Here is a 21,741-nt window from a genome sequence, read left to right as displayed (position 1 = left end):
CACTATAGAGTTACTCCTTCTTATGTGGAGGTTTTCTCAAAGGACCTTCTACAAAATCATGAAAAACATTATGCCATTTCCCTTCATGTAGAAAGATGACTTTTACGAGGCAGCAAACAAAGCAAACCTAAAGGTTAACACCTTAGCTTCATTTAGAGATACATAGGGCTGTCGCACTAACCGCAATACATTAATACAGCGCTATGAACCAGCCAGTGTGTGTGTGTGCATGTGTGTGTAATGAATGTTTTCCCAACTGTTGGCATCTGAACGGCTGAATGTCAGTCTTCTTTTTACAAAATGGATACAATGGCAAAAAACTAGTCACAAAACCAAATGCAACTTCGAAAGTTTGGGAGCATTTCAGCTTTCAACCAAATGAAAAGTGAGAGCCAGGCAATTTAGAAAAGGCAGTATGCAAAATCTGTACCAGAAAGGTCACTGTGAACCAGGGAAATCCGAAATTTGAGATCTCATCTAGCTACCTATAATCCAGCTATGGATGCCCAACATCCTCCTCCAGCCCTGAGTCATGGAGAAGCCTCAAAAGGAACAGTTCAGGCCGATACCATGTGACAATTAGGAGTGCAGCACTAGAATCAGGTTGAATTAGATTAATTATTGGAGCAATAATATCGTATAATCGCAGTTTTGAACCCTGTTAAAACACAGCGCGGGAAATTCTTTCACCGCGACAGCCCTAGAGATACACGGCGAAATAATTACACTGATCAAGTTTGAACACTGAGGGTTTTCTGGTTCATTTTACATTAGTCTACTAAATAAAAAAATCCTGAATTGTTCTGGACATTTGAATAGTTTTTATGTTTGCTTTACTGTAAGATCAGTATTGAATAGTACAAGAACTACAAAAAGCAGCCAACCAAGCTAAGATTGAATGAGAATAACTTAATGTTTGTGTTTGAAGGCAAATTAATAATTAATACAACGCTTAGTCCACATAATATTAACACTGCATGATTTTGCAAATATAACTTTAAGTAACAGCCTTTTTTATCATTAGTCATTATGAATCCATTTAATCCCAGTATGCTCCATTTAAGCCAATCCCTATGTTACAGTGAGGAGTTCCTCTCATTATGAACTTATATAACTCATAATCTTCGTTATTGAATTCATAAGTTCACTCCACTCTCTCTGTGACAGTTTTCTACACATTGCTGAGAACCATTGTATTAGCATCAGTTAATCTGCACCATTTATTTCCAAAGGGACAAATTACTAAAAGAAAAAACTACAGAAAACAGACAGCGCAATGAAGTCAGCTGTCTAATAAAATAACTGCATGAGATGAAATTATAATTAAACCTTTGTTCTTGTGAAGTTCTTTATTAAATATATGCTCATGTTTCTGTGTTAATTTTCTGATGGTGAGAGTCATTACTTCAGGTGACAGAAGAGAGCAAACATGCATTAACTAAAGTGAGAGGGTGTATATTTTTCAAATACTTAACACGTTATGGAATTAATATGTTGCTGTTTTATTTATTCGTAAATAATCGTAAATACGTTTTTTCCTTCAATAAATCATGATGTGGTTTATTTGGAACACACATGGGCTTAGATTGTGCCACTACCAATATAGTCCATGCCAGATTTTTGACATATTTATAAAATATCTTTATATTGTAAAATGTACATGAAATAATGTATACACTTTCAAATGAGATATTAATCTTGTATTTTTCCAATAGATCCGTTCAACTTTGATATTTTGGTGAGCTTAGTTGGTACAATTAACTTAGTATTGATGAGTAAACAACTTTTTAAAAAGTTTATAAACGGCGTCTCGTTTATTCAGTAGCTTTGAGTTAGTTGATGCTTCGATGTCATAACATTATTTACATGTGCATCATTATTATTTTACGGTGTAGAACGCGTGACACGATATTTCAAAACATCTGATTTTGCAGTGTGTTAGTACCACGTTCAAAACGGCATCAAAATTCGAAATAAATCACAAACTTGATTCGATTAAATCAAACTAAACAGAAGTACTGAAGACCTGTTTGTAATAATCTATGCCATCAGTACACACAGAAAAAGTATAACGTTACAATATTTGTTTGGCACAGCAATTCATTTGGTTTCTCGATCTCAATCTACAATTAATTGGGGTTCCCGACACCAGGTTGTTCTTAAACATCTATCTATCGAGTGATAAGAGTGATAACATGGCGAAGAAATATAGGTTTACCCGCAGCGAAGTGAAGCGGAGTTGATTTGCGACCGGCCATGTCTTTTGCGTTAACGTTAACCGAGTCCACCAGCCTCTTCACCCGAGACACGTCTCCATTTCGGCAGGCCTCGAAAAGCTCCCTGAAGGCGCCTCCTCCCGCGGCTCCAGCTCCTGTTCCTGCGGGGCTGGAAGAGTTGGAGTCCGGGCTGGAGGCGCTGCTGGCGGCGGCAGGGGTGGAGGAGCTACTGCCGCTACTAGAGGAGGAGCTGCTGCCGCTGCTGGAGCTGAGCAGCGCGGCGCGGCCGTCGGGAGACTGCGGGCTGGCCTCGGGATCACTTGTCCCACCGTCCCGCGGCTCTGCTGCAGCCCCAGCCCCGCCGCTCACCGGAGACCCGGGCGGAGACAGCGGACTGGGAGCGACACGCGGCGGAGAAGACAAACTCCTCTGGTCCTGTGGTGGTGATGGTTGTTGTTGTTGTGGTTGTTGTTGTTGTTGCTGCTGCTGTTGAGCAGCGCGACGAGACGCCGCCATTTTCACCACTATCCCCCTCTAGCAGGCAACAAAATAGCTCTGGAGGACTTCCGCCAAGAATCGGTAGCAAGCTTCCGGTTGCAGGATTATTCCGAGTACAAAATCAGACACAGCGCTTTAACTAGTGCTAGTTATATGTTTGTTTTGTCTGTTTTTTACCAATAAACAATATAATAAAAAATTATAGAATATCATACAAATAAATAAGTGGAGAATTCTGGCAAATGTAGAATGACACACACGGGTAGAACACGTAACTCCTCACAGACAGTCACACGGAAAAGGGTTTGAACCCACAACCCCAGGAATCTGGAGCTGTATGACAGTAACACTACCTGTTGCACCACCATACTAGAACAGTCTACAAAAATGATATTTAAAGATGTGCTCCTGTCAAAATAAACTGTTTAACACAACATTGTTTTCATACGATAGAAAAAAAAATTATGTTTGAAATAAACATTCAACTCTTTTGCTGAACCCTTTCAATCAGCAGGGTTCTTGAGCATAATAAACCAATTTTAGTTTCACCTTGCACTGGAGAAACTACACTATGTAACTTTTGGAGGAGGGTATAGGTTATGAGATTTGGGGGATTTATCTGATGACCGCAGGAATAGTATAGAAGCATAATTTCTAACTAAAAAATAAATTAATCAGTCATTCTAATGTGTTGTCATGTGTTTTTGATCAAGAATATCACTAAACCATACAGCAGCCACAAGAATGTGGGTTGCCCACCCATAGGTCACAGACAATTCCAATCACTTGCTACAGTGTTATCAAGCCCCCCTTGTTGGACTGTGACACAGTTTATCTTTGGAACTGAAGGAGTGCCATTAGGCATCTTTAAAATGTGTGCAGTTGAATTTGAAATCTAGAACTAATCATCCAGTACCTGACCTCACCGATGTTTTATAGCTAAATGTAATCAAACACTCACAGCAATATATGAATAACTTTGTCTGTACTTGTGCTACAGTAATAGCCCCTACTCACCTGAGAAGCCCTGTTGATATTTTTAATGAAGAGAATGTGACACCTCTAATTATACTAAATAGGTTTCACCTTAGGCCAGTTCCAAAGATAAAGTGGGTTATTTCATGTACACTTGACATGCATAATAAACAGCTCATAATCACAATCTGAGAAAAGATTGTGCATATTAGTATCTTAATAAAAATCACAGGTCCTTATATCATCATCCACAAAACTGTGCAATTTATAGAATTTTTTTCTTAAAATGCAGTCAACCCTTTTTCATATCACAAGAGCTAGAACCATTTATTCATATTCAGCATGCATACAAAAATGTCAAAGTAACCTTTTTTCATATTCAGCACACACAGTAACATCTAAGCAACATATATTCAAATTCATCTCACATCCAATAAGAGATATATCATTGCCTGACAAAAACAACAAAGCAGAAAAGTTAAAGCTTCACACTTTAGCTGAATACAGTTTAAGGTCTTCAAGAGGACAATGACTCTAGTGATCTTGATTATGGTCATCGTTGTCGTCATCATCGTTATCTTTTCTGCTTATCCATTTCACGGTCACAGTTACGGTCATTTATTCTTAAAATTTTTATTAAGCTAACTTATTTTTAACATAAGATTTGCATATCATCATTGTCCAATGAAAAACATTCATTCATTATCTATAAGCGCTTATCCAGTTCAGGGTCGCGGTGGGTCCAGAGCCTACCTGGAATCATTGGGCGCAAGGCAGGAATACACCCTGGAGGGGGCGCCAGTCCTTCACAGGGCAACACACACACACACACACACACACACACACACATTCACTCACACACTCACACCTACGGACACTTTTGAGTCGCCAATCCACCTACCAACGTGTGTTTTTGGACCGTGGGAGGAAACCGGAGCACCCGGAGGAAACCCACATGGACACAGGGAGAACACCCAATGAAAAACATGTATCTCCAAAATAGCAACTTAATAGGAGAAGGAAAAAAATCTTCTTAACTTTCAGTAATTTTTGGGTATTTCTAATTGTCGATTCACCATAAAATGTTCACAAAGTTCAAATTGTTTTTATGGTGGTTCTACCTTTACATGTAATAACGTAGAAAAAGGGTCTTGATGATAAAACATAAACACGGGTAGATTTAACTGTGAGTTATTTACATGTTTGATAATATATTTCTAGGAAGAAATATGAAAAAATGTTTTTTTTGTAGGTAAGTATTATGGCAGGCTTAGGTGTAGATATGGGAACAAAATTGCTGTTTGCTAATTCTCAGTTCGAACTTAAGATGGAGACAGTGGGTCATTTATGTCCTCCAAAGGTTTCAATTTTCAGGTCCTTACAAAATCAGCCTCAAACCACTAATTCCCCAAATTTCCTTTCATTATTTCTGGCAAAGGTCCAAATACAGCATTTATTACATTATATGCAGAAACATTACAATTCCTCTTTACATCACATGTCTCTAAGCCCTTGGAAATAATACACACTCATTTGTGGTGCTGCGTGGGTTGAAAACAAAGGAAAAGGGGAATAACAACTTATGCAGAGCAACAGGTGTGCAACAGTTTATAATTATAGAACTACAAAGTGCATAGTGTGGTTAATGGAGCTCTTAAAATGGATGATGCAGAAACAAGGTCAATTTAATATTTGGCTCATTTGGTTGTTTTGTGACTTTCAGTTTTTACCATTGATTATTTCTTGTTAACAGAACTGTGCTGGACTTTGGTACTGTCCAGGTTTTACCACAGCAATTCATTATTTTATCTTATAGACTACATCTCTCAGCCTTCACAGTAGTTCTAGAACATGAAGTAAGTCCTACTCTGTTTTCCACATGCTTTTATTGACAGTCACACCACCCCATTTCCCTCTGTCCACTCGGTACGTTCTGTTTCTAGCTAGACCTTTGTGTTCGAGGCATGTCTATTTATAAGAGCATGTCCAAAGCCACAGTTCAAAGTCTGGTCCTGCTTCTGGCCAGCAGCTGTTTGTAAAACCCCTGTCACTCTTCTATTCTCCTTGAACTTCATTAAACAAACCATCCTTTTCTGATCCAATATTGACAGAATCAGCACATGGGGTCCTGGGCTTCAGCAGCTGCTGACAGATCAGCTGTGGTCAGGAGGAAGATCCAGGCCTCTGGCTGAAAGTCATTTTCTTCATCCAGGCACTGTGTGTTTGTTCACGCACACAGACAGGACCCAGGGGGTGGTGTTTGTAGTATTTTTGCTTATTTGCCTGTTTCATTTGACCCAGGATGTGAATTATATAACGGCTGTGTATACGTGATAATCATGACACTTTTATCACCACAGGACCGCTTTTGTTTGTGTTTACACACTACGTGTGACGGTCAGTGTGCTGAACTCAACTGGTAGTTCAGCACAGTGTTATGTATATCAAAGTTTTCATTAACTTGACTAATATCAATAGCTCTTTAACCTGCAGGGCTATGTGAATAATACCCAGAAAACAAATCTTATATTGTCGCTGTTCCATTTTCTCTGACCACATAGTTACTCTGATGCAAAGCACTCAAAGTATAATTTAAAGTACCCATAAACGTTAAACATAAAGATAAGGAAGACTTTCTTGAGCCTCATTTGACTTGCTACCAAGCATTGAGCTAAATATCCACAAAAATAGAGCTACATGTTTTTCACTGGACAGCGACAATATGAGACAATAACTGTATATGTCCACAGCATATCACAGAAATCACAAAATGGTAACTCAGTCACACGAATGAAGCATTTCATGTAATAACACAACATGAACACACCAGGTGACCTGTTTCAGCCTTTACCCTTTAACGTGTCATGTATATTGACCACATACACTTTCATGTGAAAGCTTAAACCATCATGCGTGCTCTGTTTACTGATGGTTATTTTAAAAAAACGATAACATGCAAATCACTGTCAAACACAGACAAATCATTAAATCAATATTTTAAAACATGGGTGGCACCTTTACTCCGTTGTGTACAGTCATATACATATATCTGGGAATCCCTCTAAAAATACATGTTTGATTTTCTAAGTGAAATTGAGTTTACACTCTCTACAGGAAACACATCTGTACATTTTAGTGCAGTGGTAATGTTTTATTAGCTGAATTTATCATACTGGGGTTAATGAAATTAGCTATGGCAAAGTTATTATGTTTTTTTTTCCCTACAGTATGTTAAATGGTAACATACATGTAAATAGAAAATTGCAAAACAGGGTGATTCTAACCTTTAGATTAGTGAAATTATTCATTCATTCATTATCTGTAAGCACTTATCCAGCTCAGGGTCGCAGTGGGTACAGAGCCTACCTGGAATCATTGGGCGCAAGGCAGGAATACACCCTGGAGGGGGCGCCAGTCCTTCACAGGGCAACACACACACATTCACTCAAACACTCACGGACACTTTTGAGTCGCCAATCCACCTACCAACGTGTGTTGGTACCGGAGCACCTGGAGGAAACCCACGCAGACAGGGGGAGAACACACCAACTCCTCACAGACAGTCACCCGGAGCGGGAATCGAACCCACAACCTCCAGGTTCCTGGAGCTGTGTGACTGCGACACTACCTGCTGCGCCACCGTGCCGCTAGTGAAATTATTGATTTTAGCAAAAGAAAAAAATGGGGGATGTCTACATGTTTACAAATGACCATAGAATTATATATACACAAATAGAATATGCTTTTTTTAAATGAAAATATTTTAATCATAACTCAATATGTGAAAAGATTCTGATATTTGGAATATAGATCAAATATTAATATATCATCACTGTCCAAAAACATGTATTACTCCCAAAATAGTAGTTTTAGTAACTTTACAAGTAAAGAACCTTCTTACCTTTCAATGGAAGTGAATGTAATAAGAGCTTATTCCAAGTAACTGCTATTGGTTCACTCATCATGAACTTTTCACACTTAATTACATTATGTTACAGTGGTGATATTTTCCGTACAGTGTCTGTTTACCTTTGCAATTAATTACACTTGTAACTACTGAGGTTTACTGGTTTTATTGTTTTATATACTAATCATTTTTCTACTTTGGTTCAAACTGTTATTTGTTTAGCCACTTTATTTTTTCTGCCCTCACAGGGGTATCGAGGTGGTTACTGAGGTATGGAACATTTTCAGACCCTAGAACTATGGAAAATGCTATTATTAGCAGAGGTAATATATAAAGTTTTGACAGGTGACAGGTTCACTTGTGTTTCCTGTCCTTCTCACCCAGTTCCAAACATGTCTCCATGTCACCAGAATAGTGACCCTTATAGTTCAGGCCTATACCCTTCACCCCATCCACATAACTCCTGTACAGTGCGGTTATTTTCAGTATTTCAAGATGTAAACAGCACTGACAGTTCATTTCACTTTCCAACTAAGTAACATATAATTGGGGATCTGATCCTAATGCATAATATCTTTTTATTTTGGTTTACTAGAAGAGTGTAAAAATAATATTATTATTATTTTATTTTAATTGTAAATTGGTCTTTTAATTTACAATATTCACATTACATTCTGGTCAGCTGTAATATTGCACCCATTAAACATTTGATATAATGAGTCAAAGAAAGGGGGAAAAATCATTTTGTACATAAAATTTCCACATGTAATAAAGCAACAGAGTTTGACACTTTCCTGATAATTAGGTTCATTCATTCATTATCTGTAAGCGCTTATCCAGTTCAGGGTCTCGGTGGGTCCAGAGCCTACCTGGAATCATTGGGCGCAGGGTGGGAATAGACCTTGGAGGGGGTGCCAGTCCTTCACAGGGCAACACACACACCTATGGACACTTTTTGAGTCACCAATTCACCTACCAACGTGTGTTTTTGGACTGTGGGAGGAAGTCAGAGCACCTGGAGGAAACCCACGCGGACACAGGAAGAACACACCAACTCCTCACAGACAGTCACCCGGAGCGGGAATCAAACCCACAACCTCCAGGTCCCTGGAGCTGTGTGACTGCGACACTACCTGCTGCGCCACCGTGACGCCTCTGATAATTAGGTTATCTATTTTAATCATTAATTATTTACAATTTGATGATGGAAGCTTAAACAACACAGTATTTTTACCTTAAAATTACAGCTTCAGAATCATTGTGATGATCCACTGAGATCCACTCTGCACTCAGCACTGCAGAAACTGCACTATATCATTTTTGGAGGAGGGCAGGAAACCACCCTCCTTCCCTCCTCTGCCCCATTGATTTTAATATAGTGCTGTAAAAACGAATTACAGTAGGGGGAGCCGTAGGAGCAAAAAACCCAAATCTTACCTAGTGTTCCTTTAATGTATCAAGTGGATAAAGTTGATCACCGGAGTCTTATAAATTAACCGTCATGACCAACATATAATTTCAACATAATACAGAATAACTGAAAGTATGTTTGGACAGAGACATGTTTAGCACTGTGTTAAGTCACTTTCACTTTTAAGTTCACGTTTGATCTGTTTTATGGCCCAAAGGAAACACATGGACCAAGAACTGCCAACTACAGCAAGAAAAGATCAACTCAACTGACATGCAGACTGCTCAATCACAAATCTTCTAATTTGGCATGACGTATCTGAGGAACAGACAGCCAGTCAGATTGAAACTGGCAGAATCCTGACAGTGAGGCCAGCTTCACTGTATCAGTCTCTTTGTCTACTGGTCGGAGCATCTGTGGCTGAGACTAGATCATCTGGGATTAGCCCAGACTAGAGAATTCAGCAGCATTTCTGCATATAATTGATTTATGGCTTTTTGATGCATAATAGATTTTCAGATTACAGTGTAGAACTGTGTTGGGTGACAACAGTTTTCCAAAGTACTTCCAAGCCCATGTGGCTGTATTTTTCACAGTAGCAAGGTGGTTACTTTTGCATTGTCATCTGAGGGCTGAATGGTCATACACATTCAGCAGTGGTTTTTGGTCTTCCCATAGACATGCTGAGATTTCTCTGTATTTACGCTTCGTTTCACAATATTATATATTTATTATAGTACATAACTGTTTGTAGTTTTGTGCTGATCATTTCACTATTCTCTAAATGTTTTACTTGAATTTTTAATTGGACGTTTCTCAATTTCAGTTTCTCAAATGTTAAGAATGACTTTGCTTCACCTGTATAATTCTTGCTTTGTAGATGTTTTTACTGAGACAAAATACATTTTTATAATTGTAATTTCTCCAAATAACAAAATGTTATTCTGAATTAGCATGGGTTTTTATATGCTACTTAAAAAAAATGAGCTAATACCAAGTTTTAGACTATGACTGTCAAGTGACTATCAAGTGACTATGACTGTGATTGCCTTAGATCTAGTTTTTCCAGTTGAGTGAGAATGCTTTTATTTTATGGGCACCAAAATCACTTGGGCAAACACAGCCTAATAATCATTCCTACAGTTTCAGGTAATCAAAAACCAGTCTGTCATCTGATGCAGCCAAATAAATAACCACCAAAACTGGACAGGCAGGATTTATCCTCTTTGTTCTTCACCCATGATGTATAATTTTCACAGTGCTCAAAGTGAGAGAGTCTAACAACAGGACAGGACTGATCCAAGACTAAGATGATCTCAGCTTTGGTGCTGTAAACAGCTGTTAGCAGTTAACTACACCCAGTTAGTTAGGACTAGTCAGTTAAATACACTCCTATTTCATCTTTGAAAAGTGCTCAAAAATGGGAGGGATAGTATGTAGACAAAATGGCACAGAAATACTCCCTTGCTCTAGGCTCATATGCTTCTCATATTTATGAGCACTTAATGGGTGGGTCTCATCTGAAGGCGCAACACTGGTTGACTGGTTGCAGAAAGTGATGTAATCTGTGCTTATAGCAATGTTTGAACCACTTGAGCACTTGGGGCACTGCAGAGCCAGTACTTGACCACAATAAATTTTTTATTTTGACAACTTTGAAAAAACAAAATATGTCCAAATTATAATTAGGGCTGGTATATTTAATTAACAGCAATAGATTTAAGCAGTTAACACTGGCAGATCACCATCCTTACTGGCCTTATCAGAAGTTCACACAACCACTCGTAGACAGAAAACAAACAACAAAGCAATAAAAACCTCATTCAGTGATCTCATCCTAAATGGGTTCTCTATGAGAGCCATCTCAGCTTTAAAACTACTATTGTTGTCATAAATTCCACTGCCTGACAGAGAAGGTTGATGTGTGTTCATATGAGAGGAAATGCCACTGCAGTGAAGACCTATCTACAATATATACCAAAATGTTTAGACACACCTTAAAATATCAAATTCAGCTGCTCTGAAGGGGTCATATTTTTCAGTGCATTTGTATATTAGTTTGGGGGTCTGGAGCACTGACCAACCCACCAACTGTGACCCACTCAGTCAGCTTTGTAGATTGTCTAAATCAAAAAACAAAGGATTTAACAAGCAATCCTGATTTTGTTGGAGGTTTAACATTGTATTGCCCCTTGTTTGAGTATCTCCAAACATGGCACCGGACCCACATTTACATAAGAGCACAAAAAAGAGGTTAAACCACATAAGACAAACAAAATGGCAAAAATGAGAATAGAGAAGGAAGAGAACTGCAAGAACAGCAAAACCATAAAAACAACAGCTTCTGGATCTCGTTTCTTGTTGCTGCATTCATGAGCATAGGTGGGGGAGGTGAGCGCTGGATCATTATCATTTAAAAGAGCAGACGCTCAAACAGGTTGGTCTTTAACTGAGCTGTTTAGACAGGCAAAGGATGGGATGGTGATGTGGTGCTTGAACCTGCTTGAGTGGTATTTTGACCAAAGCATGTTACAGACGTTGCATTCTGGCATAATATGTCAACTTTATGGTTCGTATTTTGGGTAAAGGGGTTGTATAAAAGAAAAGCATGAAAAGAAATGGTGCAGCTGTGCATGAGCTTAGGTTCACCAAGCTCAAAACTAAGCTTTACTTGTGGGGTATAAAATCACAAATACCCATGTCAATGTTCCAACATCTGGGCTAGAGGCTTCCCAAATGTTTAAAAGCTGTTAATTTAGCAAAAGGAGACAAACTACATATTAATATTACTGATTTCTGAAGAAATTCTTTATGAGTGGGTTTCCACAAACTTATAGCAGTGCTTTTGCTAACCTGCGCTAACACACTAGCATCATGCTAACATACTAGCAATAATATATTCATAAAACAACATTTGACACAATATGAAGATAAAATAAGAAGAAGATCAAACAAGGGGAATCACTATTGATGCATGCACCTACATGTAGCCTGATAAATGGGTTGTTTTATGGTGAATATATTGGGATTTCTACACAGAGTGACTGTCACAAATGGTTACTTTATGGAGAACTACTAGCGCACTACATGTTATGGGTTGTTATGACACTGAAACTCACTGGTGCTCTTGCCTTATCTGGTGCCCTGGGCAAGACCACACAAAGTATTGCAACATGGTGCAATAAGCACCACTTTTATAGTAACAAATTTTTAACATGAGACAACATGCACAAAACCCTTTAATAGAATATGATAAATGCACAACAACAGTCCATGCAGATAATAATGTGTACTTTTATCTGGTTCATATAAAAAAAGACAATATATTTGTGTAATGTAGATGTAGACAAGGAGGAAAGTGGAAGTAAGTTTTATTAGTGAAGTACATGGCAAAAATGGCAAAAAAGAGCTGAAACGTGAGACCAGCCTGTCAAAGAACTAGGACTGCATGCCCCTTCAAGTCTAGAGGAAATCAACATCCTCAACTGCCTCCCAGCAAAAGTTTGTGGCCTAATCTGTGCCACTTTTGGTATTGGCACTAGCATGTGTTGTGTGGACTGTACATGGGCCAGTATGTGCTGTGTGGGCCAGATTAGGTCCACAAGACACCTGACATCTGGCCAATATAAGGTGTACCTGTGGCTGACTTGAGGTAACCAGGCAATTCATGTGTCATAAGAGAACTGCAGGACTATTGGACCTGCTTAGAATATGAAAACTACACTGAATGAACAGCAGGAACATTGGGAACACAAATCACAAACACAATCACAATGCAACGCAATGGCAAGGACAAATAAAAAGTTTGTTTAAATGCATTGCTCAACACTTGACTGACCACTCCTAGGTGTACCACATGGCCAAGGTGGGGCAAGGGTGGAGTCAGTGCATAAACAGTACCAAAACAAACCAAAGTGCATGGAAATAGAAAAACAAGGCAGACCAGAAGCCAACCATAACAGCTTTAATATTTTTACTGCTAACAGAGTTGATTGTGTCTGTAAACAGGATTATCATGTGATTAAAGTAAATACCTCTGAAAGTGGTGGGACTGATGGCTGCTTCTGCATCTTTCCTTAATCAAGGGGCTCCTGAGTTCAACTTCCCCGCCCAGACACTTATGAGTCTGTCATCTGTGGTCACGATTCTGAGACAACAATTTTTGTCCTTGCTTTCTCTAGGCCATGTGAACCCAGGTGGTAGGGGGAGCTGTTAAAGGGGCCGGATACTCCTAACCTTATTGTGCATTGCACTCATTAAAAGGCACATGTAAATGTTGGAGATCAATCAACATTTTAATTATGAATTATTCTGCTACATTGCTATTTTTTCCTTATATTTTATATAAAAATATGAACAAATTATTACCTTTTGGAAGCAGTACTAACTTAGCTTGAAACAGCTATTGTGCACAGTTTAAAAGCTAAAACACACTAGGTTACTATTTTTTCTTTGTAAACTTCTCCAGAATTGATGTGGCTCATGTGCTAATTCCTCAATGCTTGGCTCATAGACTTTAGCAAATGAAAACAGAGCCTACATTCATTCATTCATTCTGTAACCGTTTATCTAATTCAGGGTCATGATGGATCAAGAGCCTACCCGGAATCACTTTGCGTAAGGTGGGAACACACTCTGGAGGAGGTGCCTGTCCATCACAGGGTGACACACACTCACACATTCACTCACACCTATAGACATATTTGAATAATTTGAATAGAGCCTACATGACTGTTAGAATTTTACAAAATAAAATAAAAATAATGTGCTTAGATACCAAGACAGTTTTAACAAAATATTTAACTCACCATTTTTTTTTCTTCTGTGCATCTCTCTCTATATAAATTCTGACTGACTGACTTTGCAGAGTAACACTCTCATCCATGAGGGAAATTCAGCCCACCAGCTCCAGGGTCAGACTAGAAAACCTGTTTAAACCGTGTTGCCATGTGTTCATAAAAGTTGTCCTGGTGTTTGCATAAGTGGGTTGATTCACTCATGATTTAGTGGGGCCATGGGGGAGTCCAAGCTTATTGCCACAGGGGCTCTGACCCCTCCTTTGGCCCTTCCACCCCCCTTCTTTAGAACCACCACTGGGTGACTATTCCCTCCCCCATTACCCAGCACAATACTACAACTACAACTGGGGGTGTCGTAGCTAATGTGGCATAATTGGGTAGCGTAGTGTTCTCCTCCAAGCTTGTTAAACTGCCCAATGACAACTGTAATTATCAAAGACAGAAAACTGGAGAGTATACAAATGTTATGATATAAAATAATATTTTAAATAAAGAGTTACATTTGACTAGCAGAGGGGCATTAGCTAACTGGAACTCCAAATAGCAAAGTACTATAATGGTAATGCAGTCACAAAATTATGCAGTCTCCAATGTTGTTGGATTTCCAGTGCTATATAGTGTGTGGGAAGCTTGTTTTTTTTTTTCTTTTTTGTTAATTCTCATTTAATTTGTTGTATAGTGACACTTTGAGTGATTTGTTGTTGGAGAAACACCGTTATCTCAGGGCATCTTGCTGAAAAGATGAGATTGGGTCAAACGAGTGTTTGTGTGTTTTGGGGGAAGGGTGGTCACCTACAGGCTGTTTTCAGTTGAAGTTAAGTCCCTGGCTACAACATTTAAAGAGGAACATGTGACACTAACTGGACATCCAAGGAGCTAATATAAAAAACAAAAAGTTTTCAATTTTTTAAATAGAATGCAAAGCCCTAATGAAACAAATATTCCCCCATGATTCCTTACACCCCATATATAACTATGCTGACAGAAACAGCCTGTTATAAAAATCACTTGTTTTTGTGATGTCACTAACATATGTCCACCTGTTCAGCCTACAGTTGCTCAGAAGAGTTACCCATTTTTGCTGCATTTGAGTGGTATCAGGGATTGGGAACAACCATTTTTCCCACTAGATATTTACACAGGAACATATTTAATGTGGGAAACTTGTGAGAGTGATTGAAACTGATTTTGCTAAATGTAAAATAAATAAGTGTATAATAACAAATAAAGTGATTTCTTACAATGTTTACATATATTTTCACAAGATATTATCAGGAAAATACATGTATGCTTATCCTAGATACTGTTAAGTGAGCACCAGATACTGAGCACCTAATATGACTGCGTACTAGACATATTTAAATAAGTATAATGCCTGCAAATGTAATATTATCTAGTAATGTTTTATAACTTGATTCTAGTTCAGAAATTCTGCTCAAGACCATAAATTTACATCCTGTTCTTGGTCTTGAATCGGACTTGGCTCTAATGGTATTTGACCCCAACACAAGTGTCCACTTAATTTATAGCATCTTTTCAGACTTAGCTGTCCTTTCACATCCTTTGTGTGTGAACCCATTTAAACTTCAGACTGTGCTACTGAATATGCAGTAGTTACAAAATGTGACATGGCCATGAATCAGTGTGTTTCTCCACGGACCATCCACTGGGCAATTTCCAAAATCATGTGACTGATTGATCAGCCAGTGGAAGTAAACACAAGATGGTTTTAACCTTGTTGTTATTGATGTGATTCATGAAGGCATGGACCTGGTTAAAGGACAGCCATTCCAGGCTCAGTCTGGAAAATTAAACTCAGTCGGGTGTGCAATGCCCTAATCTCAGTGTTGGTTAGCACTTTGGTCTTTGGTTAGTGTTGCCAAAGGTTCTTGACTCAAACTCCATGCGTCCCCTGTCTCTCTCTTGTATCCAAATGTGTCCTAGTCTTGACTTAGACATGTGTCGCTGTCTCTCTCTTGAATCAGACTCCATGTGTCCTGGTCTCAGTTGTGACTCGGACTCGGATCTTAGATCATAACTACAAAACTAGTATCTAGTACCCACTTAAAAGTATGCTGGGGCTCCATGGTACTAAAGACTGTGCTTCCAAAGAAGCGGCATTACATATTGTGTTTTTCCACAGATCCTTTTTGAGGGCTATTTCCAAAATCACGTGACTGATCGATCGACCGGCATGGTGAGCACGCCCTGTGAGGGGCGCAGTGATTGGTTAATGGAGCTGTTTCACGTGAACACGGGATGATCGCGCTCCTCGGCGGAGTGAAATGAGGCCAGGGCGAAAGCGCAGAGTCTCTGTGAATAAGAAGAGGTCGAGGTGTGTGTGTGATCTGTAACCTCCTCCATCTGCTCCACACACACACTCTCATACACGACACAGCATGCTCAGATAAAGGCTTTCACTTGCTTCCGCTCTCAAATGCTCTGAACTAAGGTAAGCTGGAGGTTAGTTGTCCTGATGAAGGATTTTACACACTTTGTCAGAACTCATATAAAATAATGTGTTTCGGGGGGGGGGTTACGTTAGGACTTCTGCTGAAGAAAAGGAGTAGCAGTCAGATTGCTTCTTTGGAAAGAAAACTGCAGGGATGTGTATAGTTGTAAAGTAACATTCTCCGAGCATACAGGAAGAGTGCTTTAAACCAGGAAGAGTCGACGGCGTTATGATTTTTTAACTGTAGCCAAAAGCAATGAAGCTTTTAAACGCAGAGCTGCTCTAATTTACATTAATCTGCCCAATCGTTTGTTGAGAGAAATAATGTAGGGACCCTCTGGTGGAAAGCTACGCTTTTATTAGAGCGTCTATAATCGAGAATCTCTACGTTACACAGTTGGTTACTACTCAGGAGGGTTTTACACTTTGACGGTTAGCCGGTTCACATAACGTTAGGCCCAAAGTGGAAGAAAGACGATTTCCCTGTGAATTTGGTTTCAAGTTCAATTGTTAAACTGTTTAATATTGCTTTGTGAACTGCCCCATGCCCGTTGTTTACAGTGGCAGGATATAGATCTGTAACATAACGAAGCACTCAACGGATGTGTTCACGTTATATTTATTAAATTGCCTTTTTACTTTGGAAAATGTGACGTTATTGGATTTGTGAAATGAGTCGTTAGAATCTGACATGCTCTAAAATAAAGCCTTTTATCGTAGGCTAAAGGACCTTTTATCTGTTCACAGCAGGAAGCTGTACTTGTTGAGGTTTAAAATCTAACGGCTGCGTCTCAAGCACCAAATACATTATTGTTAAAAGTAGGCATACATTAGTGGCATTCACACACATTCAATAGTGTGGTGTGCATATAGCTGTTGTGCTAGCATGTGGTATGAGATGCAGCCGTCATCTCACTTCTCACTTTTTTTCTTGTCTGAATCAGCCGTTAAAGAATAGCTTAATTGTCCAAAAAAAAGAAAGAAATTGAACTCTAGTTGAATGCTAATACTGTTTTATTTGTACAGTATAATCCACACACCTGATATGGTCTAGTACTTGTCCAATATTTGTGTATTTAAGCTTTTTAGCTGTACAATAAGCTGTATTTAAATTAGGTCCACTAAAAATTGTTGCTGTCATGCAACAACTACTACCCCACAAAGAAATAAACAACTGTCCTAATGAGAATGCAGAAACATTTGTTTGGTGTCAACATTTTGCTTCTACCCCTGAGCTCTGGGGCCATGAGGCTAGTGTTGCTTACAAACTCCAGAGGTCAGTAGTCCCACTATTGACTAAAGCAAAATTTGGACTGATATTTTGCTCTATTTGCTATGTCTGGGGTGAGTGGAAAATTGAAGTTTTTGCTAAACCCGTTAATCCTTTTAAATCTCGAGTTTGCAGTAGAACTGAGGTGGTATGCCTAGTATTATCTTCATAGTTTACACACCATCTATCCACAAGTGAACCCAAACTTATGCTTTTAGAAACTAAAGGTGAATTGCTAATATGGGACCAATAATACAGCTCTGTAAAATATGCCTGGATTCTAAATGGTGTTATTAACACAGAAGAAAATAATGCATAATAATTTATATTTATATTTAGCTTTTTATCTAAATTTATATTTAGCTTATGGCAGGGCCTATATTTTGTAAAACAATTATTTAGATATTACCCAGCAATTACTTTCATTTATTTATTTATTTATTTAAACATGGATTTAACGTGAGGTGAACACCAGAGGGTGCTGAAGGTTTTTAAATCTTTTCCCTTGGCTTTTTTTGGAACAGCGTCTCGCCACATTATGCCTTCAGGCTGAGATAAACTGGGTTGACCTAGGAGATATCTGACCTACTTGCTTAGCCTTTAGCCTTGGTTTTAAAATGCCATAATTAATGTTTAACAGATTGCATCAGCAGTGCTTGTTTTAAACCTTATGTTGAAAGCAAATGGGTAAACTATGCAAAGTTTATCCTTTCCTAATGTTTAATCATGAATGCTATTTCCAGCCAGCCTCTAACTATTGCATTATTTCTTCACTTCCAGTGCTCAAAGGTTTCATCATGCCAGTTGAATTGGCTATGCCGATTTTTCTGTCCAATGAAGAGTTTCAGAACAGAAAAACATCAAAGTACCAGAGACCTCTGCGGCCATGCCTTCACCCGAGTTCAGTTCCTCAGCTCAGCTTTCACTCTGCTCTCCAGCAGTCAGAACTGAATGGTATGAGCAGGTCTTTGAAGGTACATAGCAAAGTCAAAAAGCAGGTGTCTTTTGCTGACCACAAAGGGTTGGCCCTCACAATGGTGAAGATATTTTCTGAATTTGATGATCCTATTGATGTCCCGCTAACCATTCAAGAGCTTTTCTCCTCTGCGCTGTCTGTCTCCAAAGAAGAGGAAAAACTAGTCCTTGACTTTCCACAGCCATCTGCAGATTACTTGCAGTTTCGTCAGCGCATAGAGGAAGACTTTGTTTGCCTTGAGAACTGCATGCTAAAGGATAGGTCTGTGGCAGGCACAGTGAAAGTCAAAAACCTATCCTTCGAGAAGTCTGTTAAAGTGCGCATCACATTTGACACGTGGAAGAGTTACAAAGATGTAGATTGTGAGTATATCAAGGATACTTATGTCGGCTCTGACCGGGACACCTTTTCCTTTGAGGTGGATTTACCCGAGCAGATGCCTCCACACGAACGAATAGAGTTTGCCATTTTCTATGAGGTGAATGGTGTCACGTACTGGGACAGCAACAAGGCGCAAAATTATAAAATTATCCACCCATTGTTGAAGAAGGATTCAAATGACTTGAGCAGTATCCAACAGCACTGCGGTGTCAGTGACTGGGATGTTCACTTTGACAGATTTGGCAGCCCCAGGTGTTCTCATGGAATTTTTGCAGAGTGGCGGAGCTATGCTGGCTGTGAAGATCTTGGCCCATATTACTGAATACTTTTTAAAAAAAAAAATAATAATTTAACAAAAAGGGCGGCACGGTGGCGCAGCAGGTAGTGTCGCAGTCACGCAGCTCCAGGGGCCTGGAGGTTGTGGGTTCGATTCCCGCTCCGGGTGACTGTCTGTGAGGAGTTGGTGTGTTCTCCCCGTGTCCGCGTGGGTTTCCTCCGGGTGCTCCGGTTTCCTCTCACAGTCCAAAAACACACGCTGGTAGGTGGATTGGCGACTCAAAAGTGTCCCTAGGTGTGAATGTGAGTGTGTTTGTGTTGCCCTGTGAAGGACTGGCGCCCCCTCCAGGGTGTATTCCCGCCTTGCGCCCAATGATTCCAGGTAGGCTCTGGACCCACCGCGACCCTGAGCTGGATAAGCGGTTACAGATAATGAATGAATAATTTAACAAAAATACAAACCAAAAAAAAAAACGTGTTCTGGTGCAAGAATGCTGTTATGCAAAAGTAAAGATTATGTTCTGTCATCAGTTATAGATAAACTTTTTAAGCTGTCTGAAGAGATCTTTAAGCATTAATGTCAAATCTGTTTCAGAATGTAAAAATGATTTGTGCAACTCAAAGATTTGAACGGCAATCCCCAGGATACTCTGTAGAACAAGCTGTATTTATTTTGTTACCACAGTGCAATACCAGTATGCAATTTTCTGGCAAAATTCTTCCTGTTTATTGACAAGTTGCAAGACAACTTGTATATGTTGTGAAATATAAATTAATGCTTTTTTGAATGCATATCATTTTTCTTCCAGAAGAATGAGGGAGTTTGAATGGACTCTGCCCTATCTGTGCTGCTGTCTTTGATTACATCATGTTTAAAATTGTAGCCCAGGCTGTTGAATCCTGCTTACACTACATGCTTTGAAATTTGGGGGTTGTGTGGTAGCTTCTGACTGTCAGTGTTTATTACATTATTCCTCTTATCAGGGCTGTAAGGCCCAACTTTCCATAAACTGGGGTCATCAGTGACAGTAGTACGAGTGATAAAACGGACTGACCTATGATACGTTTTTGTATGTTCAGTTATGCAACCTGTTACAGTTTGTCATGTTTGGGGGGGGATGCAATATTCAACACATTTTTCACAGTTTTCCAGTTTGAGTGCATACAATTTTTTTTTTTTTTTTTTTTTAAACTGTTATGGATATTTTTTTCTTTAATTTCTATTTCAGTTCGTCTTCCTTTAAATGCAACAGCTGATATTAACTCACAATATTAACCGGAATATCTTTCACTTTGGGTGAAGGGATGCACTTTCAATCAAATACCATTAGCAGTGTTTTAAGCCACAGTTGACATTTTATGAGGATTATATTTTGTTGGAATGTTTGGTTTTTTTTGCATTTCAAAATTGTTTTGTAAATAGTCTTTTTGGGATGTTGATGCTTTTTAGCGTTTTCCTGCAATGAATTAATATTGAATAAAGAATGTTATTTTAAAAGTATTATTGACTTTATGGGTTGTGTGCTTTCGTCTAAAGCAGAAATTGAAGATGTTTTTGAGTTAAACAAATACCATTTAGCCTATGGATTTCTAATGTTGCTGTTGATACAACGTGCAAACAAACACAGGCCTGAAAATGGACAAAGCACATTACTCTTGACCACCCTGACCTACTCATAGCTATGGTATACAGTATTAAGTGAAGACTGCAATAACACTTAGAACTGAGAAAGAAGACTGAGAAATGAAATGACACCTGGTATAAAATATGGTTTTGAATGTAGAATCATGACAATGTGTAGAATACATTGATTACAGTGTTTCCTCGTTTTTATATATATATAACGAATTCCGCGAAGTAAAGGAAAGATACATATTTATTTTATGTATTTGGACCCTCCCTGTACTATGTTTTTCAGATGGAACTACATGTGATATCCTACCAGTTTCTTTAATAGAGTCATTTCTAAGCTGTGATTTAGCGTCAGTAAATTTCACTCGGATGTGGACATGAACAACACATGTACTGTACGTAAGAAATACTTGTAAATGATCTATTTTGTCACCTAGAGGCCTAGCCTAATACATGTAAATAATAAAAGCATTACTTTTAATTTACACACCATAAGAAAATGATAATTTTAGGCGATATAACGGTCATAAGCCCCCTTGAAAAAACCCGCGAATCCGTGAAAGATGAACCGCGAAATAAATCCTAATCGTTAAACATTTGGGTATTACATTTAGAAACCCAATTTAAAAAAAAACTATCAAAGGAATTGCTTGATTCTGAAATTGTCTTGAGGCTATAATGGTGTAGGCTAAACAAATTGGTTTTGAATGGATATTTACAGTTTACAGATGACTGAATCAACCGAACAGTGAAATGGTTGTTTTAGAAAATAGAAAAAACACCTACATCAGGACATATTTGAAAGAAGCAAAACTTGCAAACTTTAGATATTTGAAGGACATTTTTTTCGAAAGATAAAAGTATTTATAGACAACATCACACCTTTTATTCAAAAGGTCACAACTACGCGAGGCTGTAGGATCGAGAGTCCTGTTTCTCGTGTCGAA

The 21,741-nt window shown here is 38.7% G+C and overlaps 2 protein-coding genes across 2 annotated transcripts in view; one reads left to right on the top strand and one right to left on the bottom strand.

The window, feature by feature from the left end:
- Positions 1 to 2,743, bottom strand: part of tnksa (tankyrase, TRF1-interacting ankyrin-related ADP-ribose polymerase a) — a 76,958-nt gene extending 74,215 nt beyond the window's left edge. Inside the window, exon 1 of the mRNA XM_066645606.1 lies at positions 2,219 to 2,743. Within this exon, the coding sequence (XP_066501703.1) occupies positions 2,219 to 2,732 (514 nt within the window). The 5' untranslated portion in view covers positions 2,733 to 2,743. The remainder of the gene's footprint in view (positions 1 to 2,218) is intronic.
- A 13,342-nt stretch (positions 2,744 to 16,085) lies between these two features.
- Positions 16,086 to 20,641, top strand: ppp1r3b (protein phosphatase 1, regulatory subunit 3B). Its single transcript, XM_066645829.1, has 2 exons — positions 16,086 to 16,258; positions 18,309 to 20,641. Exon 2 carries the CDS (start codon positions 18,326 to 18,328, stop codon positions 19,205 to 19,207), a length of 882 nt encoding a protein of 293 aa, XP_066501926.1. The 5' UTR covers positions 16,086 to 16,258; positions 18,309 to 18,325; the 3' UTR covers positions 19,208 to 20,641.
- The last annotated feature ends 1,100 nt before the right edge of the window (positions 20,642 to 21,741 follow it).

The sequence above is a fragment of the Hoplias malabaricus genome, chromosome 15 (assembly GCF_029633855.1).
Source record: "Hoplias malabaricus isolate fHopMal1 chromosome 15, fHopMal1.hap1, whole genome shotgun sequence".
Taxonomy (NCBI): domain Eukaryota; kingdom Metazoa; phylum Chordata; class Actinopteri; order Characiformes; family Erythrinidae; genus Hoplias; species Hoplias malabaricus.
This window is presented reverse-complemented; position numbering and strand designations above follow the sequence as displayed.